The sequence below is a fragment of the Pelodiscus sinensis genome, chromosome 24 (assembly GCF_052426305.1).
Source record: "Pelodiscus sinensis isolate ZL-2025 chromosome 24, ASM5242630v1, whole genome shotgun sequence".
NCBI classification, from domain to species: domain Eukaryota; kingdom Metazoa; phylum Chordata; order Testudines; family Trionychidae; genus Pelodiscus; species Pelodiscus sinensis.
In genome coordinates this window covers 5,997,292-6,023,312 of record NC_143075.1, presented here as the reverse complement: position 1 = coordinate 6,023,312, position 26,021 = coordinate 5,997,292, and the positions used below count along the sequence as shown (strand labels likewise).

At 52.5% G+C, this 26,021-nt stretch overlaps 2 protein-coding genes across 4 annotated transcripts in view; one reads left to right on the top strand and one right to left on the bottom strand.

Moving 5' to 3' along the window:
- The first annotated feature begins 310 nt into the window (after positions 1–310).
- PRXL2B (peroxiredoxin like 2B) lies at positions 311–14,092 on the top strand. Its single transcript, XM_006124682.5, has 7 exons — positions 311–465; positions 1,836–2,040; positions 4,141–4,192; positions 5,877–5,940; positions 6,674–6,749; positions 9,626–9,744; positions 13,912–14,092. Exons 1-7 carry the CDS (start codon positions 403–405, stop codon positions 13,936–13,938), a joined length of 606 nt encoding a protein of 201 aa, XP_006124744.3. The 5' UTR covers positions 311–402; the 3' UTR covers positions 13,939–14,092.
- A 6,198-nt stretch (positions 14,093–20,290) lies between these two features.
- The window catches only part of MMEL1 (membrane metalloendopeptidase like 1), a 75,371-nt gene continuing 69,640 nt past the window's right edge, over positions 20,291–26,021 (bottom strand). For all 3 annotated transcript variants that reach the window (XM_075906222.2, XM_014574383.4, XM_075906224.2), the window contains 3 exons: positions 23,462–23,557; positions 22,889–22,965; positions 20,291–20,569 (listed from right to left, as the gene is read on the bottom strand). In XM_075906222.2, coding sequence (XP_075762337.2) covers positions 20,470–20,569; positions 22,889–22,965; positions 23,462–23,557 — 273 coding nt within the window. In that variant the 3' untranslated portion in view covers positions 20,291–20,469. The remainder of the gene's footprint in view (positions 20,570–22,888; positions 22,966–23,461; positions 23,558–26,021) is intronic.

Here is a 26,021-nt window from a genome sequence, read left to right as displayed (position 1 = left end):
TGCAAGGCGCGTTACACAACATTGACCACACCCCGATTTCCTTTCCCCAGGGGGGCTGCTCACAACAGGCCACGCGCCTCCCATGGGGCACGGCCCAGATCAGCCTCTGTGCCCCCAGATCCTCCCTCCGCCCCTTAGTCCACCCCCAACGCGTTACACAACCCGGGCGCCTTTCCCTGCGCCAAGCTCCCTGCGCTACTAACCTTTGCTCCGGGCCCCCCGCCCCTCTCCTGGGCTCCGCCTGTGTCTAGCCCGGCTCGTACCGCCCCCTGGCGGGGCCGCGCCCGACCGCAGGCGCTGATTGGTCGGCAGCTCCTGCATACAGATGAGAAGGGCGTGCCCCCGGCCGGCGGGGTCACATGTGGAGCCGGCCCAGCTGATCGCTCCGGGGCGCTGCGAGCCATGGCCGCTGTGGATCTCGCCCGGGTGGGGGCCAACCCGCTGAAGCATGCCGTGAGCGGGCAGGTGAGAGGGGCGGGGTGTCGGCCCCCTGCCCCCTCCATGGGCGGCCCCGAGTCAGAGCAGGGCGCACGAGCCTCGCCCTGCAGCAGCCCCGGGTTTGCCCCGAGCTGGCAGCCGGGGCCAGCCCCCTGCCCCCGGGAGAGGCCGCTCCGCAGCTAGCACGGGCCAAATCCCCTGGGGAAGAGCCAGACCCGGGCCAAGGGAACCCGGTTCCGAATGACCCCTGGAGATGTTGCGGGCTCCTGGTCACGCTATGAACCTCTGGTGCTCCCCGCGTTGGGTGTCTGGCTGGGCCAGGCCTCTGCAGCTCTCAGCCAGCTGTCTGCCTTAGGCGCCTGAAAACTAGCCCCCGAGCGGCCCAGGCAGCAAGGAGTAATCCCGCTCTGGCCGGGTGATGATGTGTCCCTAATACCTGCAGCAGGTCGTCTTCGGTGCCCTGTGTGATGTAAGGGCAGAGGTGAAAGGAAGCGGGTGTGTCCTGCTGCCCAGTTCGATCTGGCAAAAGCCAGCCCCAAGCTATTTCCCTAGGAGGGCTGGGAAGCACTGGAATGGGTCACCTAGGGAGATGGTGGAATCTCCATCCCTGGTGGTTTTTAAGTCTCGGCTTGACAAAGCCCTGGCTGGGTTGATTTAGTTGGGATTGGTCCTGCCTTGGGCAGGGGGCAGGACTTGATGACCTCCTGAACTCTCTTCCAGCTCTATGACAGGGCCCTGGGTTGCAACAGGACAAGTACCTTTAAGAAATTTTAAGTTACTTTCACCGCTGTGTGGGTTCCTGCCTTTGTTTTTGACTTGCCAGAATAATAATGATTGGCTCCGTCTGCCCCCTGTGGCAGGGACAAGCTGGGGTAATAAGAACCCGTCTTGTTTTTTTATACTTGCCTGTCCTCCTAGGCAAGTAGCGCATCCCCCCCAGACTCTGTCTTCTGTCCTTCAGAGAGAAACCTTCTCAGTTCATCTTCTGTTGGCCTGTTTTCCAAGAGAGCTCAGTTCTCAGACAGGCCCTGTTGTTGGCTGCACCCAGCTCCCACGGAGAACTCTCCCTGCTAAATTGTCCCTGAGGGTGGATGCTGAGTGTGCTTGATCATTAGGCCTCTTCTGTATCCACCTTGTCATGGCTTTCTGCGCGTCGCTTCTGCCATGTGTCTCTGCTCCACTAAAATCAGACGACGCAGCTATAACCCACCAGGTGGCGCAGGGCTCTTAGTCCCTCTGTTGCTGTACCTGGGAACTCCTCTGAACTCCTGAAACAAACCGTCAGCCAATGGACAGTGGCCCCGGAATTGGAGGTTGCTATAAACTAAGTTCTGCTGTGAGGGTGAAAAAGCTTTCCCAGGGCTGGGCCTGTGGCTACCGGTCCTACCTCTCTGCAGGTGGTGGAGCTGCAGGCGCTGTGGCGGGACCAGCCCTGCGTGGTCTTCTTCCTGCGGAGGTTTGGCTGCCAGGTTTGCCGCTGGATTGCCAAGGAGACCAGCAAACTGAAAGAGCTGCTGGACGGTCACAATGTCCGCCTGGTCGGCGTCGGGCCGGAAAGCGTAGGCCTGCAGGAGTTTATCGATGGGAACTACTTCAAAGGAGGTAGGACTAGGGAGGGTGCACGGGGGCAGCTTCTACCTCCAAGAGCTGCTACGCACTTTGTTAGCTCTGCTCTCACAGCTGGGGAAATGCTGCACCCAGTCCGTAATGCAAAGTACAGGAGCCTTTGTTCATATGAGAACGGCCACGCTGAGTCAGACCAAAGGACCATCTAGCCCAGTGTCCTGCCTTCCGACAGCGGCCAATGCCAGGTGCCCCAGAGGGAGGGAACAGAACAGGGAATCGAGTGATCCCTCCCCTGTCACCCGTTCTAAGCCTCTGACAAACCGAGGTTAGGGACACCCATTCCTGCCCATCCTTGCTAATAGCCATTGATGGACCTGTCCTCCATGAATGTATCGAGCTCTCTTTTGAACCCTGTTAAAGTCCTAGTCTTCACGGCTTCCTCTAGCAAGGAGTTCCATAGATTGACTGTGGGTTGTGTGAAGAAATAGACTTGGCGGGACTTAGGCTGGTTCTGAAATATGCAGCCCAGGTGCGGGACCGATTACATAGCTGCCACATGCATGTCCTCCGTGCCGGAGGCATTAACTAGGAGGGGCTGAGGTGTATCAATGCCTGAGGCTCCTGCAGTGGCAGGGAAGTAATTAAGTGAGAGATGCAGTGTTGGTGGAGCTGTACCTGACCAGGATGTTGGAGACAAGGGCGGGAGGTAATGTCTTTTATTCGACTGACTTCTGTTGAGGAGAGGGACAAGCTTTCGAGCTTCCTGGAGCCCTTGTTCAGCTCTAGGGAAGGTAGTTGGTGTTGCAGCGAAAGAGGAGATGGAACAGATAATTTACCTGCTAACAGTCCAGACAAGCTGGCAGGTAGCGCTCCTGTCTCCTGGGGCTGCCCTAGCTTGCGTGTGGCCCCTGTGACCCATGTCATCTGGGTAATAGCCACAGTGCCCCAGCATAGCCTTTCCCGGCCGGATGTGCTGCCCTCCTGATTCTGCGCTAGGTGGGGGCCTTGGGGACTTGCCCACACAATGGGGATAGGATAGAGGTCTATAAAATCATGACCGGTGTGGAGAAAGCGACTAAGGAAAAGTTATTTACTTATTCCCACATTTTAAGAACTAGGGGTCACCAAATGAAATGAATAGGCAGCAGGCTTAAAAGAAACAAAAGGAAGTTTTCTTCACTCAGCGCACAGTCAACCTGTGGAACTCCTTGCCAGAAGGTGTGGTGGAGGCTAGGACTTTAACAGGGTTCTAAAAAGAGCTAGATAGGTACATGGCGGGTAGGTCCATCAATGGCTATTGGCCAGGATGGGTAGGAATGGTGTCTCTAGCCTCTGTTTGTCTGGAAATGGATGGCAGGAAAGGGATCGTGTGAAGATTACCTGTTGTGATCCCTCCCTCTGGGGCATCTGGCATTGGCCACTATCCGCAAACAGGCTACCAGGCTGGATGGACCATTGGTCTGACCTGTATGGCTGTTCTTATGTACTTGCGGCTGCAAGTCTGGCCCACTCTTGGCCTGACTTCCTCCTGGATCCCCACCACCCCTCTGATGGCAGCTCTTCTGTCAATACCCCCAAATGGACCTGGCTGCAATCCAAGCCAATGGTCCAGTCCCCTGGGGAACAGTCACACTGCACCCTCCAGTGGAAAACTGCGCCACGAATCCTCAGGCAGCTCCTACTGGGGAGTGCGCCTTGCAGCACGTGGTGCTGATGCGCCCGGGGTGCTCCTAGGGGAGCTGTCTCCGGTGGATTATAGGCTTGGGCCAAGGGGGCGGGGAGCAGCAGCAACTAGGTTAGAGGCAGTATCTGGCTCGGGCCTAGTGATGGGAGGGGTAAAGGGAGGCAGTTGCCCCAGGCCCTTCAAATCGCTGTGGGCACACTGCTCCGGGCGGCTCTGAGGGCTGCATAGCAGAGGGCCCAGCACTGCGGTGCTGAGCCCTTGGGTCGCCTCGCTTGGGGGGCCTGTGGAAGCTGTCGGTTCCCTGGTCTTGCCCGATAAAGGCATTTTGTGCGCTGTGCCTGGAGACTAGGCGTGTGGTTGCCACTAGCTGCTTGTCCCGGAGCTCTCCGAGCATGATGCAAATACTGCGGAGACCCCGGCTGGGTTGTTAACCTCCCTGTTCCTCCCCCCAGAGCTCTACCTGGACGAGTCCAAGAAGTGCTACAATGACCTGGGTTTCAAAAGGTGGGTGGCTCCTACTGTTCTCTTGTCCCTGGCCTGCGGTGACCTCAGCCCTGCCTCCGAGCCACGTGAAGGAGGCTAAGGAGGGTGGGGCCCGGTGTAGCAGGACACAGCACCCCCCTGCTCTGGGGCAGAGCTGAATTCAGGGTAGGTCTGGGAAAGGGCTGCCCTGTGGTAAACCTCAAGGCTCCCTCCACACAGACCCACCTGGGACGCCAGCTCCTGCCTATTGCTTTATTACTTTGATAATCGTTAATGTGTGAACAGGGCACCCAGGGCAGCCCCGCCCTGCCCCCCCCCAAGGCCTTGCCCCCACCATACCCCTTCCCACCTCTGCTCTGCCTCCTTCCCCATGTGACTGGGGGATTTCTGGTGGCCAGGCACAGGGCAGCACCCCACACGCTGACCACGGTGGCTGGAGCCAGGGCAGCCCGGCAGCCTGCTGTGCTCTGAGCTGGGAGGGAAGTGGGAAACCGAGCGCTGTGGGGCCAGAGCACCCTGCTTCCTGCTGTGGCGGAGATGCCACCGGCAGCAGGCCGGGAGCGGGCGGTGAGGCGGAGTGAACTGGGCTGCTCTGGTTCCTGCCCCTATGCTACAGGGAATGGTGGTGGGAGTGGCAATCTTAGGACAATTGAGGTGGCTGTCGTGGGGCTCCCCAGACTGCAGGGCCTGTGGCAGCTGCCCTGAACCAGCTCTGCGTGGCTTGAGCAAATGTACGGGGCTCAGAGGAAAACAGAACTCGGTGACTGGGCACGCCAGAGTGATCCCAGATCCAGTGGCTCTGGCTGGCCTTGTGCCAGGCTACTAGAACTCGCTCGTCCCATGGCTCAGTGGGGTGTTGTCACATCCAACTCTCTTCTCCCCTGGGGCACATGCTGCTGCTGGCCATGCAGCCTGCCCACCAGCTCCTCTGCCCCAAGGGAGGAAGAGGCTGGGTGCAAGGCCTGTGCCGATCCTGTGCAACCGGGGGCAGCATGACTCGGGCTAACGAGCACGTTCTCCCATCTGGTCGCTCGGCAGCTACTCTGGCTACAGCCCTGAGGTTCAGGGGCTCCCTTCCTTACTGATCCCTCACTACAACGTTCCCATGCAAAGCCAGTCGCCTGTCACACACTCAGCTGCGCTGGCTGGAGGAGGCGTGGAAAAGGTGATCCTGGGCAGTTGCATTTGTTGCTTAGCTTAATACCTGCCTCGGTCCTGACCTCTGAATTCTCAGAGCCTTGCGTCTAGCCCTAGCTCTGCCTGTCTCCCTGGTTATACCCCTACGTGCCAAGAGGACAGGCTTGTCCGTTACACCGCTTGCCCTGTGCGGGTGTAGAGAAATGGCCTACAGTTCTCCCAGCAGGCGGACCCTTTCCGGAGCCAGATTGTGTTGGCAGAGCGCTGCCACCATCCCATGGAGTCCGAATTAACTGATGCCCAAACAGTCGGTCCTCAAGGGCAGGATAGAGCGTGCACGTTGGGTCTTTGGGGGGTGTCTGTCTTCAGTGTTGGTCTGTGACAACATTCCATAGCCAGCGTCCTGTAACAAGCGAGTGGATCTCCCTGAGAGGGCTTGAGTCTTGACGCCAGCGGAGGATTTGCTCCCAACTCCATTGACTAATCTGAATTACCCGGCAGAGCTGTGTCTCCTCCCCCTGCACCAACTTTTCAGGTGGCCAGTGTGAACGTTCATTCTCCTCCCCAGGTACAATGTCTTGAGTATCGTTCCCGCTGCTCTGGGGAAACCTGTTCGAGAAGTCGTCACCAAGGTGAGAGACTAGCCTAGCTAGCCCAGGGGGGTTTCAACCTTTTTTTTTTTTCCTCCCCTCCTGACCTAAGTGATGAAAATTGTTGCTGCTGCAGCTCAAAATAGTTTGACTGGAGGGTGGGCTCCGGGGTGGGGCTGAGGGCGGGAGCTTTGGAGTGTAGAAGGGGGCTCCAGCTTGGGGGTCCAGGGCTGGGGCAGGAGGGGCTTCCCTTGAGTGGCTCCCAGTCAGCCGTGCAGCGGGGGTGCTAAAGGGACGTCCTGCCTCTCCTGGCACCGCAGACCAGGCTGCACCCGGAAGCAGCCGGCAGCAGGTTCCCAGCCAGTGTGAATGTGGGGCTAGTGGTGGGGAGCCCTGTGCGCTCTTCCCCCCTCCGCCTAGGAGCCGGGCCTGCTGCCAGCCGCTTCCAAGGCCAAGCGCAGCCTGTGGTGCCAGTACAGGCAGGGAGCTGCCTTAGCCCCCCCACTGCTCACCTGATCCCCTGCAGCAACGAGACCCAGGGCCTGGCATTCCCTCACCCGGTGCTGGGCTGCGACTCATCGTTTGGTAATCCCTGGGCTGGACCGGCGGCAAGGCACCCGCTGAAGGCCTGCCCACACCTGTGCGGAGCTCTTGCGGGACTTCTGTGGGTGCACGCGGGACCCTGGTGTCCCACAGGCTGGAGTGGCCTTGAGCAGCCTCAGGATGAGGCCTTTGTGTCACACTTGCACGGGACTCGGGCTTTATTTCCCCTCAGGCGAACGCAGACGGCATCCAGGGCAACTTCAGCGGCGACCTCTTGCAGAGTGGAGGGATGATCGTAGTCAGTCGAGGTGAGCAAAGGAGCGTCCCTCCGTCGAGACGACGGGGAACTGGCTAGGGATGCGAACGGGCCCTGCTCACCACGGGTGGACGGCTGCTCCAGCCCCACCGGGCCCCACTGCAGGGCTGCTGGCTCCCAGCCCCACTTCGTTGGTTAACTGCTTCAACGCTACATTGAACCGGTTAACCAAGTACCTGGGATTTGACATCCCTATAGCTGCTCGCGAAGGACACAAGTTTCTAGACAACCCACTCAGAGCAATTTGGCTGGTCAAAGAACCTCTGCCTAGAGAAATCAAGACCACTGGTTCGAGGGTGGGGAGGTTTCCCAGATAACTAGGAGGGGGCGGGTGGGGAAATACATTAGGCCCGTTATGTCTCTTTTATGGTTTTCTCAGACCCTGGAAAAAGCAGGGTCTCTACTGCCTACAAATTGAGATCTGCCCTCCAACAAGCCCTGCTTGGCAGGTCTGCATGGGGGTTCATGCATCTGGTTTCCACAGTCTTGAAACCATTCAGTTAGCAAGAGGCTGCATTCAAGGGTGGGGAACCTGTTATGGGTCGGGGGCCTCTGACCCCCAGAAAGATCAGTTGGGTGCGGGAAGGGGGCCACACAAAAGTGAGATGCCAAAACACCCCCACCCCTCCCTGACTGAGAAGCAGAAAGATACTCCCCACATTCCCCTTGCACCCCAGAGTCTGTGGGGGGGGGGAGGCTAGTAGACTTTGTGCCCCCACCCCCCCAGGCTCTGGGATGAGCCCAAAACTGAGGGGTTCAATATGTGGGAGGGATCTGCCGGGAAGCAGGAGTGTGGGGTCTGGATGGGAGGGAGGGTGCAGGAACAGGCTGGGGGTGGAGGCTCTGGGGGAGGGCTTTCCTGGCACAGCTCCCCAGGGACACACATGGCTCCATGTCACCTGTCACTCTTAGGCATCGCCCCTGCCCCCACCCGCCCTTCCCTGCCCCAGCATAACCTGTGGGTCAGATCCGGCCCTGGCTTGGCTGACTCCGACCCACAGTGCTGCAGTGTGGGCTGTGGGGCAGCCGCAGGGCTGGAGCACCAGCATGGACTCCCCAATCCTGGGGGTGGGGGAGAGCCCCAAGCCTCAGGGGCCAGCTCACACAAGCTAGGGGCTGAGTCTGGCCCCCTGGCCGTAGACTTCCCCACCCCTGGATGGTCTCGGAGGGAAATCTCTTCTGGCTGGAACTCAGACAGTGCAGCTAATGCTGACACATGGCTCATCTCGCAATGGGATTTGTCTGTAGCTCAGTGTCCTTCAGCCTATTTAAGATCCGGGCGTGCTGACGTCTACGCTGCCCCCACCTCTCGTAGCTTTCTCGGAACGCTGCGTTCCCGTTTTTTACAAGCCGGGCCCAGTTCTTACCACCAGGGGGCAGCATGGTAAAAAGCATCCAAACGCTTCCTTAAAACAAGGTCTTAACAAAGCCCCAAACGCTCCCTAGCTAAAATGCTGCCCCTTCTGTGGGACTAAAACCGTTGTTGCTAACATTTAGATGCTGGATTGTAAAGCAGCAGGCAATCCAGAGTGCACCTGTCCCACGTGGGTGTGTGGAACGGCTTACCTCCCGGTGCAGGGCGTGAGACCCAGGCTAACATCCGGGTTTGTAGAAGGCTTTTATTGTGAAGAGGAAGTTTCAAGTGACACTGCAGGTTAAACCTCCCTGGTCCTGACCCAGCAGGCCCTGCTTCCCCCTGCACTCCAGACTGGAAATGGTCCTGGCCCCATCCTGCCAGCTCATCCCCGTGAATACTCCCACGGGGCCACCCCAGTGATGGCGGACGAGGGGTGTTGCCGGACTAGGGAGTCCAGATTAGAATTTCAACCTGTCTGTCCGGGTGCCCTCCATTCTGCAGCAGAGCCGTCTTCCTGCCCTTTCAGCGGGGAGCTGGCAACCGCGTGGAGCTGAGCAATAAGGGGGGGCTGTTTGCCAAGCCAGTAGGGACATGCGGGCTTTGGAGTTGCAGGAAACCTCCTACAACCTGTAGCAGAGGGCGTCCAGCGTCTCCCCACTCCAGAGCGGCTGCAGCTGTCATTGACGTGAGCACGTGGGTCAGGCCAGTTTGCTGGGGGTTCCTGCACACTCGTGCTGCTTTGGTATCCTTGCTTCGGGTGTCCCCGGAGTGATCTACGCTTCCCCAGCCACCCTGCTAGTTGGTACAGTGTGCGCAGGGGGGGAGAGCGTCTCCCACGGATGTAGCCGCGGTGGCATCGTGACGTCAACAGGAGAACTCTTCCCCCGTCAGCCCAGCGTCTGCGCTAGCAGTACTACCGCTACCTTGGCAAGGCTGTGCCGCTGCAGCGATTCTAGTGTGGCCTGGGGCCGGCTGCCTGGGCTTGATTGGGGCACGGCAGACAGTCTGATCTGCCCCCCTAGGAGTGTGGTGCTGTCTGGTTCGCTCTCCTTGGCGTGCCCGGGAGCTAGGCATGTAAAATCCCATTTCATTGGTTAACCAGTTAAATGTGATCCTTAGCCGATGAAGAGGTGGTGGTGGTGGGGTGTTCGAGTTGGGGTAGCCCACTACAGCCGGGCTGGAGTGGACCCCCTCCCCAACACGGGAGGTGTTGCTCCGCGCAGGGGGAGCAGCTCCTGCCTGCCTTGTGCCTGAGTCCACCACAGATGGGGGCTGCTCTGGGCAGGCGGGGGGTTGCCCAGACCCCACTGGTTCATAGGAACCGGAAAGCCTCCCCCTGCTAAGCCTCTCCATTCCCAGTTAACTTTCCTGTCCCTAAGGTGAGCTGCCCTGCTTTGGAAGTGGGCGGGCCTGGCTGCCCGTCAGTGGCTCCTTGGCATGTGTCCACTCTCTGCCTGGCTGACGGCTGGCTGTCCCTCGTCGTGACCTTTCTGCCCTTCCTGTTCTTTCAGGCGGCGAGAAGCTGCTCCTGCACTTGGCGCAGGATTCCCCTGGTGACTATGTTCCCTTGGAAACCATCCTCAAAAGCCTCGGGATCTCGGCAAGCGTTAAAGAGGGCGCGAAACCTCAGGTAAGAGCTGCTGCTGCTTCCTCCGATGGGAACTGCGCTACCTCTTCAAACACGCAGGGATCCGTTGGCACCAGCTCACGCCGCACCTGGCCTAGCTCTAGCTCAGAGCCCTGTGCCAGCCCAGCCCGTCTCCAGGGGACAGGAACGTGTGCTCCACCATGTGTCCGCTGAAGTGCGCTAAGTGATCAGTGTTGCAGGGCCTGAGAGTCTGAGGGGGAACCGTGTTAGTCTGTAACGAGTGGTCCTGTGGCACCTCAGGGTATGTCTGGACAGCGGGGCTATTTCACGATACCGGAGGTATCCCACATCTTTGAAACACGCCTGTTATTTCGAAATAACTTTCAAATATTTCGGCCTCCTTGTAACCCTCGTTCCACGAGGGATGTGGCGAAGTAGCGCCAAATTTCAAAATAACGCATTGTGTAGATGCACCAAATTTTGCAATACAATAGAAATAATGTGCAATTTGCGTATCTTCTTTCGAGTTTCGGGTGCTGAGTAGACGCACCCTTGGAGAGTAACACAAATGGAGATGGTATCCTGCGCTTTCGCAGGCAAAACCCACTGCAGATGAACTTGAGTCTCAAACTCCTCTGAAGAAGCGGGTTTTGCCAATGAAGGCTCAGAGCCTAAGCGTGAGCTCCCGGCTGGGCGTTCTCGTGGTGCTGTTTCATACCACGCAAGTAGACGCTGCTACTGTTTGCCAAGAGATGAATTTGAACAGGACGTTAAAACGCACCAGGGGCCTCAGCGTGCTCTAGCAGGGTCGGCACACGCCTGTTAGTGCTCGCTCTCGAAGTCACGGGCTGTAGCGCACGCTGCTGCGTCACGTAGACCAGCTGAGCTCTCCGTTCGCTACCAGAAACAGGGCTGTCGCCGAGATCCGAGGGGCACAGTGTTGTAAGAACTGCAGTCAAGGGCCAGGCTGCAGGGAGTGGGGAACCGGACCAGTGGCCTAGCACATCCCCCTCACGCTAGTATTCAGATAAGCACTGAACAACTGGCATTTTCATTTTCAGAACTTGTGTGGGGAGAAAGCAGAGCACATCTTGCTGGCTGAAGGATGCTTCTCAGCATGGGGCTCCGGGAGCTGTTGATCCTGTCGGCCAGGGGGCTGGGGGAGATCAAGTGCCCTCGCCCTTCCCCCACATCCAGGTGCCGAATGGGAGAGGAGGCAGCAGCAGGGTGGGGGTCAGAGACCAGGACACCCTCTCCCAGATGCAGACTCCACAGAGCCCCTCACTCTCCCCCCCCCCCGTATTTCCCAGCTCCCTTCCTCAACATGGACCCAATGTCCTGCATCCCATAAGCTTTCCCCACTCCTCTTGCCCCCCTACAGCCCTGCCCCACAGCGAGTGCCCCTGGGAGGCAGCTCCTAGCCCCTCACCTGGGGATGTGTGACGGGGGAGGGGGGGAGGCATGGAGGTGCCGGCCTGAGCGATGCTCATCTTATAATTAACTGTAAGTTTAGGACATTCTGTGGTTAGTTACCCACATTCTGAGGTGATTTTGAGTAGGCCCCAGCCCCGTTTCCAGGGGCCCTCTTTCCATCTGGCTGATGGAGTTGACTCGTCCACTCCTTGTCTGAATTCAAGTCCCCCTCAGACTGCTTATATTTAACATTGTACAGCGTGTGTAAATACACCACTCCACTTGGAGTGACTGCTAGTGGGCCAGCATTATAACCTTTCCTCCGCTTACTGTTGGGGAGCGAAAATTGGTGAGTGTTCTCACCGCCGGCTGTGTGTGTGGGGAACCCTCTGGCCGAGGTGGGGCCAGGACAGCGAGATTCTGGTGGGCTTGCTGCCAAAGAGGATTAGCGAATCGCTGGGCGGCTCGTAAGGCTAATGCTCTTTGGGACCCGAGCACAGCGTAATGCAGTCTGCCTGCTCCTAAACTGCCCTCAGCTTTCCAGAACATTCACTCAAATAGCTGCCTGGCCGCGGAGATTTGTAGGTGCCACCAACTCTCTCCCCGCATCAGAGACTTCTTAGGAAAGCCTTGGTGCCTGACTGCCAAAGGCATCGGGCTCTCCCTCGGGTGGGTAGGAGAGGAAGGATCAGGCTGTGTTAGTGCCTCCCCCGGAGTATACGGCACTAACAGCTTAGCCTCCCACTGTCCTCCCACAGGTTCGTCGTGTCAGGGTCAACGATGGCCGCTCCGGTGAGGCCCACAGTGCCTCGGATTGCCAGAGGAAAGTGCTTTTAGACGGGCAGAGCAGCAATAGGCCTGAAAAGGGAGGTGGGGAGACTGCCTGGGCTTGAATGCTTGGCCCTGATTCAAACTCACAGATGCAAAGATTTCTCTGCCAGCAGGAGGCTTCCTTGATGCGTGTGAGAAATGCAGGAGTAACGTCCATCCGCCGGGGTGCCTTGGCACGCGCTCCTCCTTGGCGCGTGTGCGTTATCCCTTGTCACAAGGGTGCCAGGCTTGCGAATGGCACTTTTCTGCACAATCATTAAATTCTGAAGTAACTAAACTGTCAACCATCAAACTGCCCCCTGCCCAGTACAGCTGTCGAACGCTTCCCCTTCAGTGTCCGTGTCCCAAGAAAACAAGGCTCTTACTTGAGATGCCAGGCTGCTACCACGGGTCAATGAAGGGTATGATAGAGACAAATTCATGTCCAGACTCTTCCGAGCCTGTAAAATGGGGCTTTTTGACTTCCTTGGTCAAAACACAAATTTCCCTCCATCCCTGAGTTACTGTGAGCTTGTAGCACTCTGGGGTTTGCTTGCAAATGAGGGGAACGTGTGTAAACTACTTTGTGTTCTTGCAGAAACAGGCCGAGGCTGTTCACTCTGGGATCAGTCCTGTTGACTAGCATAACCAATTCTAGGCGGATAGTGTTGCTGTGGCTGTCAGACACCTGCCTCTTGCTCTGTTTGTGCAGCAGGCCAGAGGAGCTGGTCTTGGGAGACAGGGATTGGTCTGCCATGGTTTGCCCCCGTACACTCAGAATTCATGCAGGAAAGGGGCAATCCGAAAGTTGAGGGCAGCCATTGTTGCAGCATAAGGAAGCGCCCAACTTGAGGGTGTCTGTGCTTTCAGGGGAGGGAAAGCAACCTGACTCTGGGGACTAAACTAGCTGCTACCGCTTGAGAGAGATCTTGGAGTCACTGTGGATAGTTCTCTGAAAACAGCCACTCGATGGGCAGCGGCCATCAAAAAAGCAGACAATGATAGGAATTGTTTAAAAAGGGATAGCGACTAAGACAGAGAATAGCTTATTGCCTCTGTATAAATCCATGGGACGCCCACATCCTGAATACAGCGGACAGATGTGGCCGCCTCATCTCCAAAGATCTCTTAGCATTGGAAAAAAGTTTAGAAAGGGGCAACAAAAATGATGAGAGGTTTGGAGCAGCTGCCATATGAAGAGATTAAAAAGACTGGGAATTTTCAGCTTAGAAGAGAGGAGACTAAGGGGGGATAGGATAGAGGTCTGTAAAATCATGACAGGCCTGGAGAAAATGAATAAAGAAAAGTTATTTACTTGTTCCCATAACATAAGCACTACGGGGTCACCAAATGAAATGAATAGGCAGCAGGTTTAAAACAAACAAAGGGAAGTTTTTCTTCGCACAGTGAACAGTCAATCTGTGGGACTCCATGCCAGAGTTGAGCAGAGTTCAAAAAAGAACTAGATAAATTCATGGAGGATAGGTCCCTCAATGGCTCTTAGCCAGGATGGGTAGAAATGGTGCCTCTAACCCTCTGTCAGAAGCTGGGAATGGGCGACAGGGTGGGATCACTAGATGATTCCCTGTTCTGATCATTCCCTCTGGGGCACCTGGATTTGGCCAGTGTCAGAGGACAGGATACTGGGCTAGGTGAACCTCTGCTCTGACTCAGTATGGCCATTCTTACGCTCTTGAGAGAGCCCAGGAAGGCTGCTTAGGGTTTGCTTGAACTGGTGGGAATGGCTTTTGAGGCTTGAGGTTTGGCATGTTCCGAGTGGATTCCAGGCACAAGGGCCTCTAGGGAGGCCATGAGATGACGCAGAGGCCTAACCTGGTGATTTAGAGAAGCTAGGAGAAAAGGGGGACCAGGACAGAGAAATAAAAGTAGCAAAACAGTTGTGTGTGTAGGACTTCCTGGGTGGCTCCCCTGCCCACTTGGGCTTGAGGGAGCAAGTTGGCTAACGTGCTCTCTGTCTCTTTACAGTGCGACGAAGAGGCCTGTACCAGATGAAGCAGGAGACGAGCAGGACTTCTTTAAGAAGCTGGCGTGACGACCTTCCCAGTTCTACCACTCGGTAGCGGTTGAAACCTCACCCCTCTGTATCTAGCCGTACCTTTGTACAATAGCCAAAGCACTGACGTGTGAGTAAACGCCCTTCGGCAAACTGGTGTCAGACTGTCTTGGACCAGCACAACAAAGCTTTCTCCGTTGCGCCGTGCTGCAACCAATAGCAGCGAATAGGCTGGCTTTCCCATTGGATCATTTGTTCCTCTGCTGGTCATGTGATCTAAGCTTATGCGCTGAGGATTCTGGGAGGAGATCCCCTCTTACTCATGGCCACTGCGCATCGTAAACGTCCCCGTTAGCTTTCTTCCCGGGATAGAAGTCCTCTTTCTGCCCATGTTTCCCCTGCTCTGCGGGGACGCTTTAAGAGGTGGTGGCGATGTACCTTTCCCAGCTGTGTTAATGTCACGTTCTCTAAGGCCTGGCAGCAGAGCCTGGCCACTGACGCTGGGCATAGTGTCTGGACACCACCTTTCTGAAGTGGGGGGGCAGTGTCAGGATGGTCCGATGGCTGCTGGAGTCTATTCCTTAGCCAACCCCAGCTATGGGAACACCTCCTCGGGGGGTAAGGGCAGTGAGTGACCATGCTGATGCATCCACCCCAAACAGACTGCTTTTCCAGCTAATAAGAACCCCAGCCTGCCACTAGGAGGGAGGGCAGTTGTCCTGGGCCCCAGTGATTAAAAGGGATCCGGGGTTCCCAGCTGCTCCTGCAGCAGCACCCTGAGCCCTTTAAATTGCCACCAGAGCACTTGGGGCAGCTCTTGCGCTTCCTTGGGAAAGCGGGGGCACTGAGTGGCATGCTCCAGGCAGTGCTGGGGGTGGGTCTGGGTCATGCTGAAGGCCCGCTGCCGTCAGCCCCCCCCCCTCCTTGCCAGAAGCCCCACCCCTTTTGCCTGAGGCCCCACCTTTTCTGCCAGCACAGAGCTGCCCCTTCACCTTACCAAGGGGCTTAGCCTTAGCCTGGGGAGTCAACATCTACACCATATGCTCTTGTCCCCTGCCAGGCTGTGCGCACACAGATCTGCTCTGAATAGCGCAAATCCAATTGCTGCAGCTTCAAGAGGTTTTTTTCCCCCAATGATGCAGAGAAATAAACTGGTGGTAAATGATGTTTCACAGGCCCCCGTGTTGTTCAGAAGGCGCTGGGGAAAGCCTGCTTTATAGCCCTGCCTGACTTGCACAGAGCCGAGCGCTACCGTATCACCCGACCTGTCCTTCAAGCTCTTCCTCTGGAGGAAGCCCCAACGCTCGCCCTGAATCCTCTTGCGACCCAGGAAAGCTCAAGAACATGAGCTTTTAGGGTTACTGAATCCAAGCTCTGAGGAGCAAAGAATGACCAAACCCAGAGAAAACATTGCTCACGACCGCCGCCTCCTGAAGTCAGAGCGTGTTAACTGAGGGGCTTGGAGCAAAGGCAGCTTTTGGGGTCAGCAAGGGCCATTCAAAGAGCAACATTCTCTCTGGAGATGTACCCAAGAGCGTAGTTTTAGTGTGTGTGTGTGTGTGTGTTCTCTTCGTTATGTGACCTTATTGCATTAGGCTTCCTGGTCTGGAAAATGTAGGTGAAAATGGACAATTGTTGCTTTATTTTCATGTTTATTATTCTGCCTACTACCATACACAGCTGCTGATAAGCTGCTTTCTGAGAGTGCCTTACACTCCTCTTTAACTAGTCATTTAATTAAAAACTGCAGGAATAGGGAACAGTCGGAGAAATACCAGCTTGACTTATACACACTAATGATGCACTTAAATATGATGTAGATTAATTGCCTGGTATGTATGCAGCAAAACCTACAGCATTTTACCTGCCAAGAAGGGGGAGATGCTTTATTTCTACTATGCACTAGCAAGGCATAGCACTTTGCAAAGACAAGGGTGGTGCCCTGAAGAGGCTACAACATCAGAATTAGGAGCAATTGCCAAGCCTGCCTAGCTGTAGATTCCAAGAGACCAGTGTGATCATGGAATCTTGATCTCCTCTCTAACTAAAGACATGGGCTTCCCTCAAAATAATTTGCAGAGCAGATCTTTTTAGAAACATCCCTGCTTGTCAAGAGAGGACGATCTTGAGTCTTATACTGCATCATATCTGCATTTCAGGTTAATTTATCAGCTGAACAGGAAATCACCTCGCTGTGAAGGGAGTAGAAACCAGTCTTAAAGAAGCAGTCAAGTTGGTTTTTTTTGGTTTTTTTAAACTGAGAATTAAAATATTTTGCAAGCTGTCGTAGTGCAGAGCTGAGAAGACGTCTGGGTTCTGGTGGTATACCAGTGCCTTGATCCTGGTAGAGGTGTCAACATATGGCCTAGCACTTCATAAAATGGGAGAGTACGGGGTCTGGTTCACTTTTGAACGTTAGCTGCAGTAGCATGTTGGATGGTACCCATTGTCTATAGAGTCACAAAGTGCGGAGTGGAAACTAATGTCTTATGCACCAGGCATAAGAACTGTATGTTAACTGAGAGGTTAACAAACAATGCTATTGGGGCTTGGTGCTTAATTTTAACAAGGCAAGGGGCTATCCACCCCCATTTTCTTCAACTAAACCACCTTCCTGGTGGTTAGTCATCTGCCTTGCCTTAACTGAACATCTAACAGCCCAAGGATGAGATCCAGGTTCTTAACAGGAAGGCTAACTGAAAGTTGCCAAATAAACACAGAGATGCTTCACCACATGTAGTATATTATCCTCCAAGCTAAGCCCTTCCCCCCTGTAAAAATGACCAAGTGTCTTGGTGATAGGAAGATGTGCTGGGTGCCCCAAAATGCTTTGTCTCTGAAAACTACCCCAAAGAGGACTCTGCAGAGAGCGCCTGTCAGCCAGGGTGGGCACCTGCAGCTGTCATTTCAATAAGTAGACCCTTAGGCCATTGACTCAATGAAGGTTTTGTTTTCTGCATCTTACAGGAGGGCAGGAGAGACCCATTTTCTTTCAAAATAAAACTAGTGAAGCTCGTCAGTAGACTCAGCTGTCTGGCTCTGTGCCTCTAGACTCATGGGGCGAGGCTTTCAAAGGCCAGCTTCTCAAATATACTTGGGATCCTAACTCACATTGATTTTTTTCTCCCAGTGGGAGTTAGGCACTTATATGCCTTTAAAAATCTGGCTTGTATTCTACCAACCTCATTAGTGGCTTGAATCTAGTTGTGGACTTCTATTTATTTACAATCTGTTTTGATCTAAATACTCCAATGTGCATTGGACCACGTTGGGTCTTAAACCCCCCATTCTCTCTAGCGGCTGTGTATAAAGACCAAATCAGGAGCACTAGAAGTTGAGAGCATTCTTAGGTGTGCATTCACTACTTCTGCCTGTGCAAGCATCTCTAGTGCAGATGGCCACGTGTGTTTGAGGGCCAATAAGTAATACAGCTAAGTCTGAAAGTAGCGCATAGCCACATATTACAAAGAGCTTCACCCTCTCCTTGTTTAGATCTCCTGCAGTACCCATGGCTATGTCTACATTGCACAGTTATTTTGGAATAAGTTATTCTGGAATAGCTATTCTGAAATAGATTATTTCGAAACAGCATGTCTACATTGCAGGGAAGCCTCAAAATGAGTCCGAGGCAGGCTCCCCGAATGTAGAGGTGCTATCTCAATTTAGAACCCCAGGAGGAATAACTTAGAATAGCCCTGGTGAGGGGCTGTTTTGAAATAGCAGCAGTGGAGTGTCTACACTCGCCTTATTTCAGAATAGGCATTATTCATAGAATGAGGTTTACAAAAGATGGAATAAGCTGTCTGTTATTTTGAAATTATTTCAAAATAACAGAATTGCTGTGTAGACACTCAGTTATTTTGGAATAACGTCAATTATTGGAATAACCCCAAGGCTACGTCTACACTGGCGGGTTCTTGCGCAAGAATGGCCATTCTTCTGCAGAGCGCCCACACTGCCCGCCTGCTCTTGCACAAGAAGATTTACAGTAAAGCGTAGGAAGAGAAGGCTTCTTACGCAAGAGCTATGCTCTTTTCTATCAAGTGTAAGCCATCTTGTGCAAGAGCTCTTGCGCAAGGGGGCAGTGTGGACAGGCAGCAGGGGTTTCTTGTGCAAGAAAGCCCTATGGCTAAAATGGTCGTCAGAACTTCCTTGTGCAAAAGAGCGTCCACACTGCCATGGACACTCTTGTGCAAAAGCACATGGCAGTGTGGAGGTAATCTTGTGCAAGAGTTGTAGGACAAAAAGTCTTGCACAAGATGTTCTAGCAAGGCATAGCACTTTGCACAAGATGTTCTAGCAAGGCATAGCACTTTGCACAAGATGTTCTTGTGCAAGAAGCTGCCAGTGTAGACCTAGCCCAAGTGAATAGCCACCGTTTTGGTGCTGTATGGTGCTGAGCAGTTTCACTTTATCTGGGGGATCAGGCATTAATTAACGACCGAAGGAGCTCATGGACATAAGGGAAGGCAACTGCGCATGTTACTACAAAGAGTACACAATTCCCCTTGACTTTGTGGTACACAGGAGAGAGATTAGATCCTGATAATATAGGTTTTATAAATGGGCGTGTGTATAAGAAATCAAATGAACTCGTCTAATGTAGAAATTCAAGATAAATGAATTGCAGGCTCTCAGCTGTAACATGCTCTCATTAATTTACAGTTGAACTTCATTTGGCCAGGAAAAGGTAATGCCTTACATGAACATGTAAAGCGTGCCCATAATTAATTTGCTAAGACCATACTACTGCAAAATATCTCAGTGACAACTAGACACTTACCTTTCACTATATATATAAAGCTGTTACTGGCTTGGGACTTTAATTTCCTTCCATGCTATCACAGTATTCATAGTACCGATTTAATGAAGTACGACTTTAGTGAAGTCCGTCAGTTTCTTTTGTTTTTAATTCCATGACTTTACTTCTGAAGATTCTTCTAAGATCATATTTTTAAAGAGTTGATGGAATTAAGTTTATTTTGTTAATGACACTTGCTTGTTAGATGGACACTAAAAAACAGAACTTCCAAAACAAGACTGACACTGGATGCAAGTCACAAACCATAAAAATAAAAGCTTTTCTTAATTATAAATTAAGTAGCTAGAAAGTAAATTAATAATTTGGTCTGAGGTGTGTGAAGACAAGCATTCCAAACGTTAGATTATGAAGAATTAAGGGAGTTATGCTTTCCAGTGGCACATACACCCAAAAATAAACATTTTCAGTGAAAATTGTTTAAGATTGTTTCTGGCAATGGATGACAGGAGAGGGATCACATGATGATTTCCTATTGTGTTCCCTCCCTCTTGGGCACCTGGTAGTGGCCACTGTCGGCAGACAGGATACTGGGCTAGATGGGCCTTGGGTCTGATCCAAGATGGCCGTTCTTAAGTCCGAGGTAAAGGGCTGCCCATTTCAGGTTGTGGTTACTCTGACATTTTCACATTCATCAGAGAAAGCAACTCAGACCTGTTTCTACAGATCAATGCCTGAGCCGTTTGCTGCAATACAACTTTTATTTATATAAAAATGAACAAGACTTGTGCATTTTTAAAAGTGTAATAACATCCAATCTTTAAAAGCAGACTAGAGCAAAATAAAGAGGCCCAGGATTAAAAATAGTAGTGTCCCTGTGTAACTGTTTTGCTGTTTACAGCAAGCGACAAGCTTTTGCCACTAAAAATATTCTAAAGATTTACTCTTACTGGAAGAGTGCGCGTCCTCTCAAATATACTTCTGAAGGGAAGAGAATTGTGAACCTGGCGATGCTAACGCATCTCCTCTTTTAAAAGTCCCTCTAGATCTCATTGTGTTGAGATCAGCTCAGACGTGCCCAGGCGAGCAAAACAAGTGCAGAAACGTGGCTCAGCTTTGCTTTTAAGTCAGCAGCCAGCAAGTATTTTAACATACAGCTCACCCTGCAAAATATCAAGACAAATTACGATCTCTTACAATAAAGCAGGCATTGAAGTGCAAGCAGACAGTGGCACATGGACAGCACACATATTGAACTAGCTCTCCCCTGGATCTGGGGGGACGTGCACTAGAAGCAGAATTAGAATACTGGAAAATAATTAATGTGGTGAAAAGTCAAGACAGATTTACTGACTCGCGCAGGGATGAGCGTGTGGTAAGACATATTAAAATTAATATTCCTTGCTGAAAAATAGATCTGCTTTTTCTTTTTAAATTGCTAGTCTTTGTAACCCTGATGCGATCTCTTAATAACAGTCAGGATGTCAGTGGAAACAGTCATTTTCTTGTGAAGTGTGCTGTCACGTTCAACACAGCCCTGTCAGACAACATTGCGAGGTGCCTGCGTACATTCCAGCCGAACCACAAAAGCCTGACAGCTGTAGCATCTTTAATTTCTAACTACAGTAGCTGCACCATTCACCGTGGCTGGCACTGAACAGGAAAACATCAGGCACATCATTGGCTAGAACTGTTCAGCAAGTAGCCACACGAGTTCAGTTTGTAGACGGTGCCGTCTAAGTAATATCTTCAGCATCGTTGTTCGCTTTGGCTACCACACTCTGCACTTCTCTGCAGGGTGCATGGATGTGCCCTTCTTACAGTGGAATGCCTCTGAGAAGGCTTCAAAGTTTTGCAAAGATCCCATCACCCTAGACACAACCCAAGGGAGAAAAAGAAAGGGGTTTATTTTAGCCCTGGTGGAATCCGGCAATTGTTGCATTTGGGGAACCAGAGTAACATTGCAGAATTCCCCCAGGACTGTCTGCATTTTGGTAGCATGCAGAGGACACAAGTGAAGCAAGTAAGCATGCCCTTAAGAGAAACAGGGCTCCAGGCCTCACTCATGTCCTTATTGGGCAGGGCACGGTCTGTGACCCAGAGGGCTTATACAGTCTAGGCCTTGTCTATACTTACCCAGAGTTCAGTGCTCTGGAGATTGATCTCCCAGGGTTTAATTTAACAGGTCTAATAAGGACCTGCTAAATTGACCACTGATGGTGCCTCCATCAACCCCAATACTTTGTGGGGTTGTGAGAAGTAAGAGAAGTTGACAGGAGAGTTTCTCCCGTCTGCCTCTTGCAGTGGGGATGCCAAAGAAATTTGGCTTAAGGTACGTCGGGTATTCTCGTAGCTGGAGTCGATCTTATAGTCGACTTTCTCCCCCCCTCCCCCGTGTCTCCCTCAGGCTATGATTCTACAGTCTGCGTCCTGCTGGCAGGCTTTTGACCCTGCATGGAGCCTGTCGGTCTATATGCGGGTAGACTGGTGCAGGATCTAGGTGTAAGACTTGATGCCATATCCGTAGTGGCACAGTTAGTGGTGGGGCCAAAGGGAGGCCAGCAACCAAAAAACTCCATGAAGTGGAAGTCCCGCCCTCAGCTTGAAACAGCAGCCAGCCAAAGTCAAGCACCCACACGGGGTACAGTCTAGACCAGGGATAGGCAATTTTCATAGGGGGGCCACTTAATGAATTCTGGTACATGGGCACAGGCTGGCTCCACCTCCCTCCCCCAACGTGGTGGAGTCTGGAGTGGAAGGGGCGGAGCCTGGGGTGAACGGGGCGGGGCTGGGACTGGCATCACCCCCAGAGTTGTCTGGGGCCAGAAGCTTTGAAGTAAATACACAGCAAAGGGCTTCGGGCTCCCAGCCCTGCTGCTACCATGTTGCCTGGCAGCCGCCTGGGGTTGCTGCAGCTATTTAAAAGGCCCATACCGTGATCAGGAGCTGGGAGCCATTTAAATAGGATCCTGCTGCCTGAGCCACCGCCTGGAAATTCAGAGGCACAGACAGCAGGATATAAATAGAAAGTGGCCAGATGCAGTCGGGGGCTGGATCAAAGTGTTAGGTGGGCCGGATCCGGTCCCCTGGGCCGCATCTTGCCCAGCCCTGGTTTAGTCACAGGCCCTGTTCCTGCAATGTGAACTCTTGTGTCTGCACGGACCCACAATGAAATCAAAGGGGCTCACTGCAGTTATTAGGACTCTACCTTTTAAAATACTCTTCCCTACCTCCTTTGCTTGCAGGATTCTTCCTCAAATACACAGATATGGCTGAGTCTAGACTGGCATGATTTTCCGTAAATGCTTTTAATGAAAAAGTTTTTCCGTTAAAAGCATTTGTGGAAAAGAGCGTCTAGATTGGCACGGACACTTTTCCGCAAAAGCACTTTTTGCAGAAAAGCGTCCGTGCCAATCTAGACGCGGTTTTGCGCAAGAAAGCCCCAATCGCCATTTTCACAATCAGGGCTTTTTTGCGCAAAACAATACCGCGTTGTCTACACTGGCCCTCTTGCGCAAAAGCATTTGTGCAAGAGGGCTTTTGCCCGAACGGGAGCAGCATAGTATTTGCGCAAGAACACTGACAATCTTACATGAGATTGTCAGTGTTCTTGCAGAAATTCAAGTGGCCAGTGTAGACAGCTGGCAAGTTTTTCCGCAAAAGCAGCTGCTTTAGCGGAAAAACTTGCCAGGCTAGACGCAGCCATATGTGTATACTCATGCATCACTCTCCTCTTCCCCTCCCCACCCCATTCCCTTGAGGGTCAGTTATACAGACAAGACTCCTAGGGAGTTTGTTTTCAAGCTGGGTTTCAAACCGTCAGGTGGAAGGATGCAATAGAATTACGTTTTCAGGTGAAGTGTCAGACTTTAAAGCCAATGTCTGGGTACTCATGGAAGAAGCTGCATTGCCTAATAATCTGTGTGCTTTATCCTGCTTTTCCATTGCAGGTTCTGGAGGGATGCAGATCTGCTTATCCGTGTGGCCAAATGCCCTGAGCTCAGCAAGGGAGTGCGTTTCTTTTCAGGTGTGTGTGGGGTGGTGGATTTCCAGCAGAAATTAGCACAGAGGGAGGTAAATCAAGCCGCCACTAGCTCCATAAACCAGCTTCAATATTCTCTCTCTGTGATGCATGTCCCTGATGGGCTGAAATGGGTTACGCGCTGTTAGTCTAAGTCCTTCCGACTCACCTGTATTTCAGAGGGCTGTGAACATCTGTCTTTATAGACTGACTGGCGTATTCAGGTCTGTAGGAACCGCACCACACCTAGACAAGAAGGAATATGGAAAACTCCTGGATCAAGCGGTGTGAGCGAGTGCTGCTCTATTGGGTTAGATGGAGGTGCAATGGCTGAAATCCTGCCCTCATTGAAACCAATGGGAGTTTTGTCACTGATTTCAATGACGCCAGAATTTCACTAAAGATGTCAAGCCCCAAGGGGTTAACACTATGAATCGCCTTCTTGAAGCTTCCTGTCATTGGGGAGTCACTTGTCCCAAACCCCCACGCTCCCCAGATGTCAGTCCTGCACGGTTTGCGAAGGTGTGGTAAAGACTTTGGCCCTGTCTATAGTAGTAGCTAAACCATCCCTGCATTGGGTCAGAGGGCTCTTTGCTGCCCAAAATGGTCTATCAGAGGGCGTTTCCTCGGGGCTGGCAAGGCTGAGGGGAGTTTTGACCCGTTCCTGGTCCCTACGCTTCCACGCATTACAATCCCGTTTATCTTTTCATGCAACTCTCAGCAAAGGCCGATGGGTTCCTACCTGGGCAAAGTTGAGAAAGAAAAGTTGCTTGTGAGTCAGGTCGAGTCCGGGTAACATTGGCTCCTTCCCGTCATGTTCCAGCCATTTTAAATAGGCCTACAAAGGATCACAAGTTCATTTAGCAAAAGGCCTTCGCATTCAGACATGACGGCTACTCTGAATGTCACTAGGCAGAGAGGGCAACTCCGGCCTGAAAACACATGGTCCCTGCTACCTTTTACCTTGCTGGCTTAAGTAATTGTTTCTATTAGGAAGCAGTGATTTGGAACTACTCTCATAACGAGCTTTCCATCCTCAAGGCCTTGGGAAACTTTAGATTTATATTTAACCATGTCAAGAGCACTTGGCACATCGGCAGCCGCTTCTGGGCTGGGCCAAAACGTGACCGTTCCCGTAGTGTTGTTGTGCGCTGTGTAGGAAACAGAAAAACACAACTCCGAAAGGAACTGCAGGGGCGATTTTAGATCAGCCGTAGGGAATAACTTACCTGTGAATTTGGCCAGCTGATGGGTTAACATATCTTCAGGTTAGATAAACAGCTGTTAGGAATGATCTAGTTCACAGGCAGGGTGGTGGTAATAATTTTCACAGGGGGGCCACTTACTGAATTTTGGTATGTGATCATGGGCCAGCTCTGTCCCCAGAAAGGGCGGGGCCTGCGGTGGAAGGGGCGGGGCTGGGGACCAGCCTCCCCTCCCCAGAGTTGTCTGGGGCCAGAGGCTTTGAATTAAAAACATAGTAAAGGGCTCGTGGTTCCTGGCCCTGCTGCTGCTGCTGCTGCTACTGCATTGCCTGGCATCCGCCTGGGGTTGCAGTGGCTATTTAAAGGGTTTGCGTCTCTGGCCCCTGCTGGGGTAGCGCCTCAACCAGAAGCCGTTAAAATAGGATCCTGCTGCCTGAGCCACTGCCTGGAAATTTGGTGGCACCCGTAAGGGCAGGGGACTGGACTTGATGATCTCTCGAGGTTCCTTCCAGTTCTAGTGTTCTAGGATTCTATGACCTCTGACTTTAAACCAACTTATCTTTAATCCTCCTGATTTCTCTCTGAAGCGAATCTCCACTAAGGTAGCACAGTACCATGGTCCAATCTGCCGTACCAAAGGTTCAGTGCATGTACCACAGCAAACAGGAATGCCAAAGTGGGACAGATGCTACTGCTCTGAAAAGCCCTGACTAAAAGACACCTGAGAAGGTAGCTGTAGATCAAAGCACTCAACTTAGCCTGCTTGCACTTGATTGTGGTTTCAAATACCAGCATAGCGGCCGATTGCTCATGGCTTTTCCATATGACCATGGAATGCGAAGGAATGCAGGTAGTTAAATTTCTGCCTCACATTTGTGAGGATGGTGTCTCTCTCCTCAGGTAACTGCTCATAAAATAGCAGATAATAACCCTGAACAAAGTTAAATCCATTACCTTTTACCGTTGCATGCTAATTGGCCAATTTTCTTTTTTTAGGTCCATAATGAAGACAATTTAATGTGTCTCATGCCAGTTAAATCTGAACATTTTATTATCATATCCTCTCACTCACTGAGCTATTCCCCAACAAAAGGCTTTACAGGTAGTGTGAAGGGGGGAAATACAAGCATTCCATGCCGAAAGAAAAATTAACTGTAGGGGGGCATTAACTACCAGTATGCCATTCTGTTTCCTGTATTTCCAATGTGTTCTACAGCAAAGTTACCATTTAATTTTAAAGGCTTCCCAGATATTCAGAATATTTCTCTTATTAGGGGAAAAAAAAAATCAAGGAATTCCGAGGCAAGGTTACACAAATACCCTTAACTCTGACCCCATGCTTCCACCTACCATCCCTTGAAAGTTACCATAACTTTAGAACTGTTTCACGTTCGTAACAGTGTTCCACAATCCCACAGTTTCTCCACATGGAAGGAGCATCCAGAGGGGTGAATACAGTTCTCATATCTGCCGCCCTTGCATGTAGAAGCAGGAGGGGCACACGTACAGGGGTTGTCACTTTTGTCCGCAGTGGCACATCTCACAGCCGTTTGCAGGGCAGTGGGGGAGACGTACAGTGGGGTATCTAGTGTGTATAAAGAAGGCGGACAGGCCAGGCTGCATGGTCCCACTCATAGTGGGATGAGCGTCTCCTGGAATATAAATGGTCCTTTTGCTTAGTAAATAACTTACAGGATTCAACACTTTTATCCTGGGAAGGGGCAGGTGGTTGTTGACATATATTATGTACTGGGAGATTTATCCAGCATTGCTTGGGTCCTTAACTAAATTCATTTTATTTCCTCCCTTCCTCCCCCCAAAAAACCACTAAAAGGTCCAGGCTTCATTTGGATCATTGCTCTGGGGTGGGGCTGGGGAGGAGGGGTTCATATGCAGGCTGCCCTGGGCAGAGAGGAGCACCTCAGCCCTCTCTCACAGCATCAGTGTGGGGCCAGGGGAGAAGTGCACCTCCATGGCTGTAGCTCCAGTGGGCATAGCCAGGGGAGGGTGCATATCCCCCAGCTGGGGTAGGTCCAGGTTTTTCTTCCCCCCGCAGTCCCCAGCCAGAGTGAGGAATGCAGCAAACTGGGCACTTCC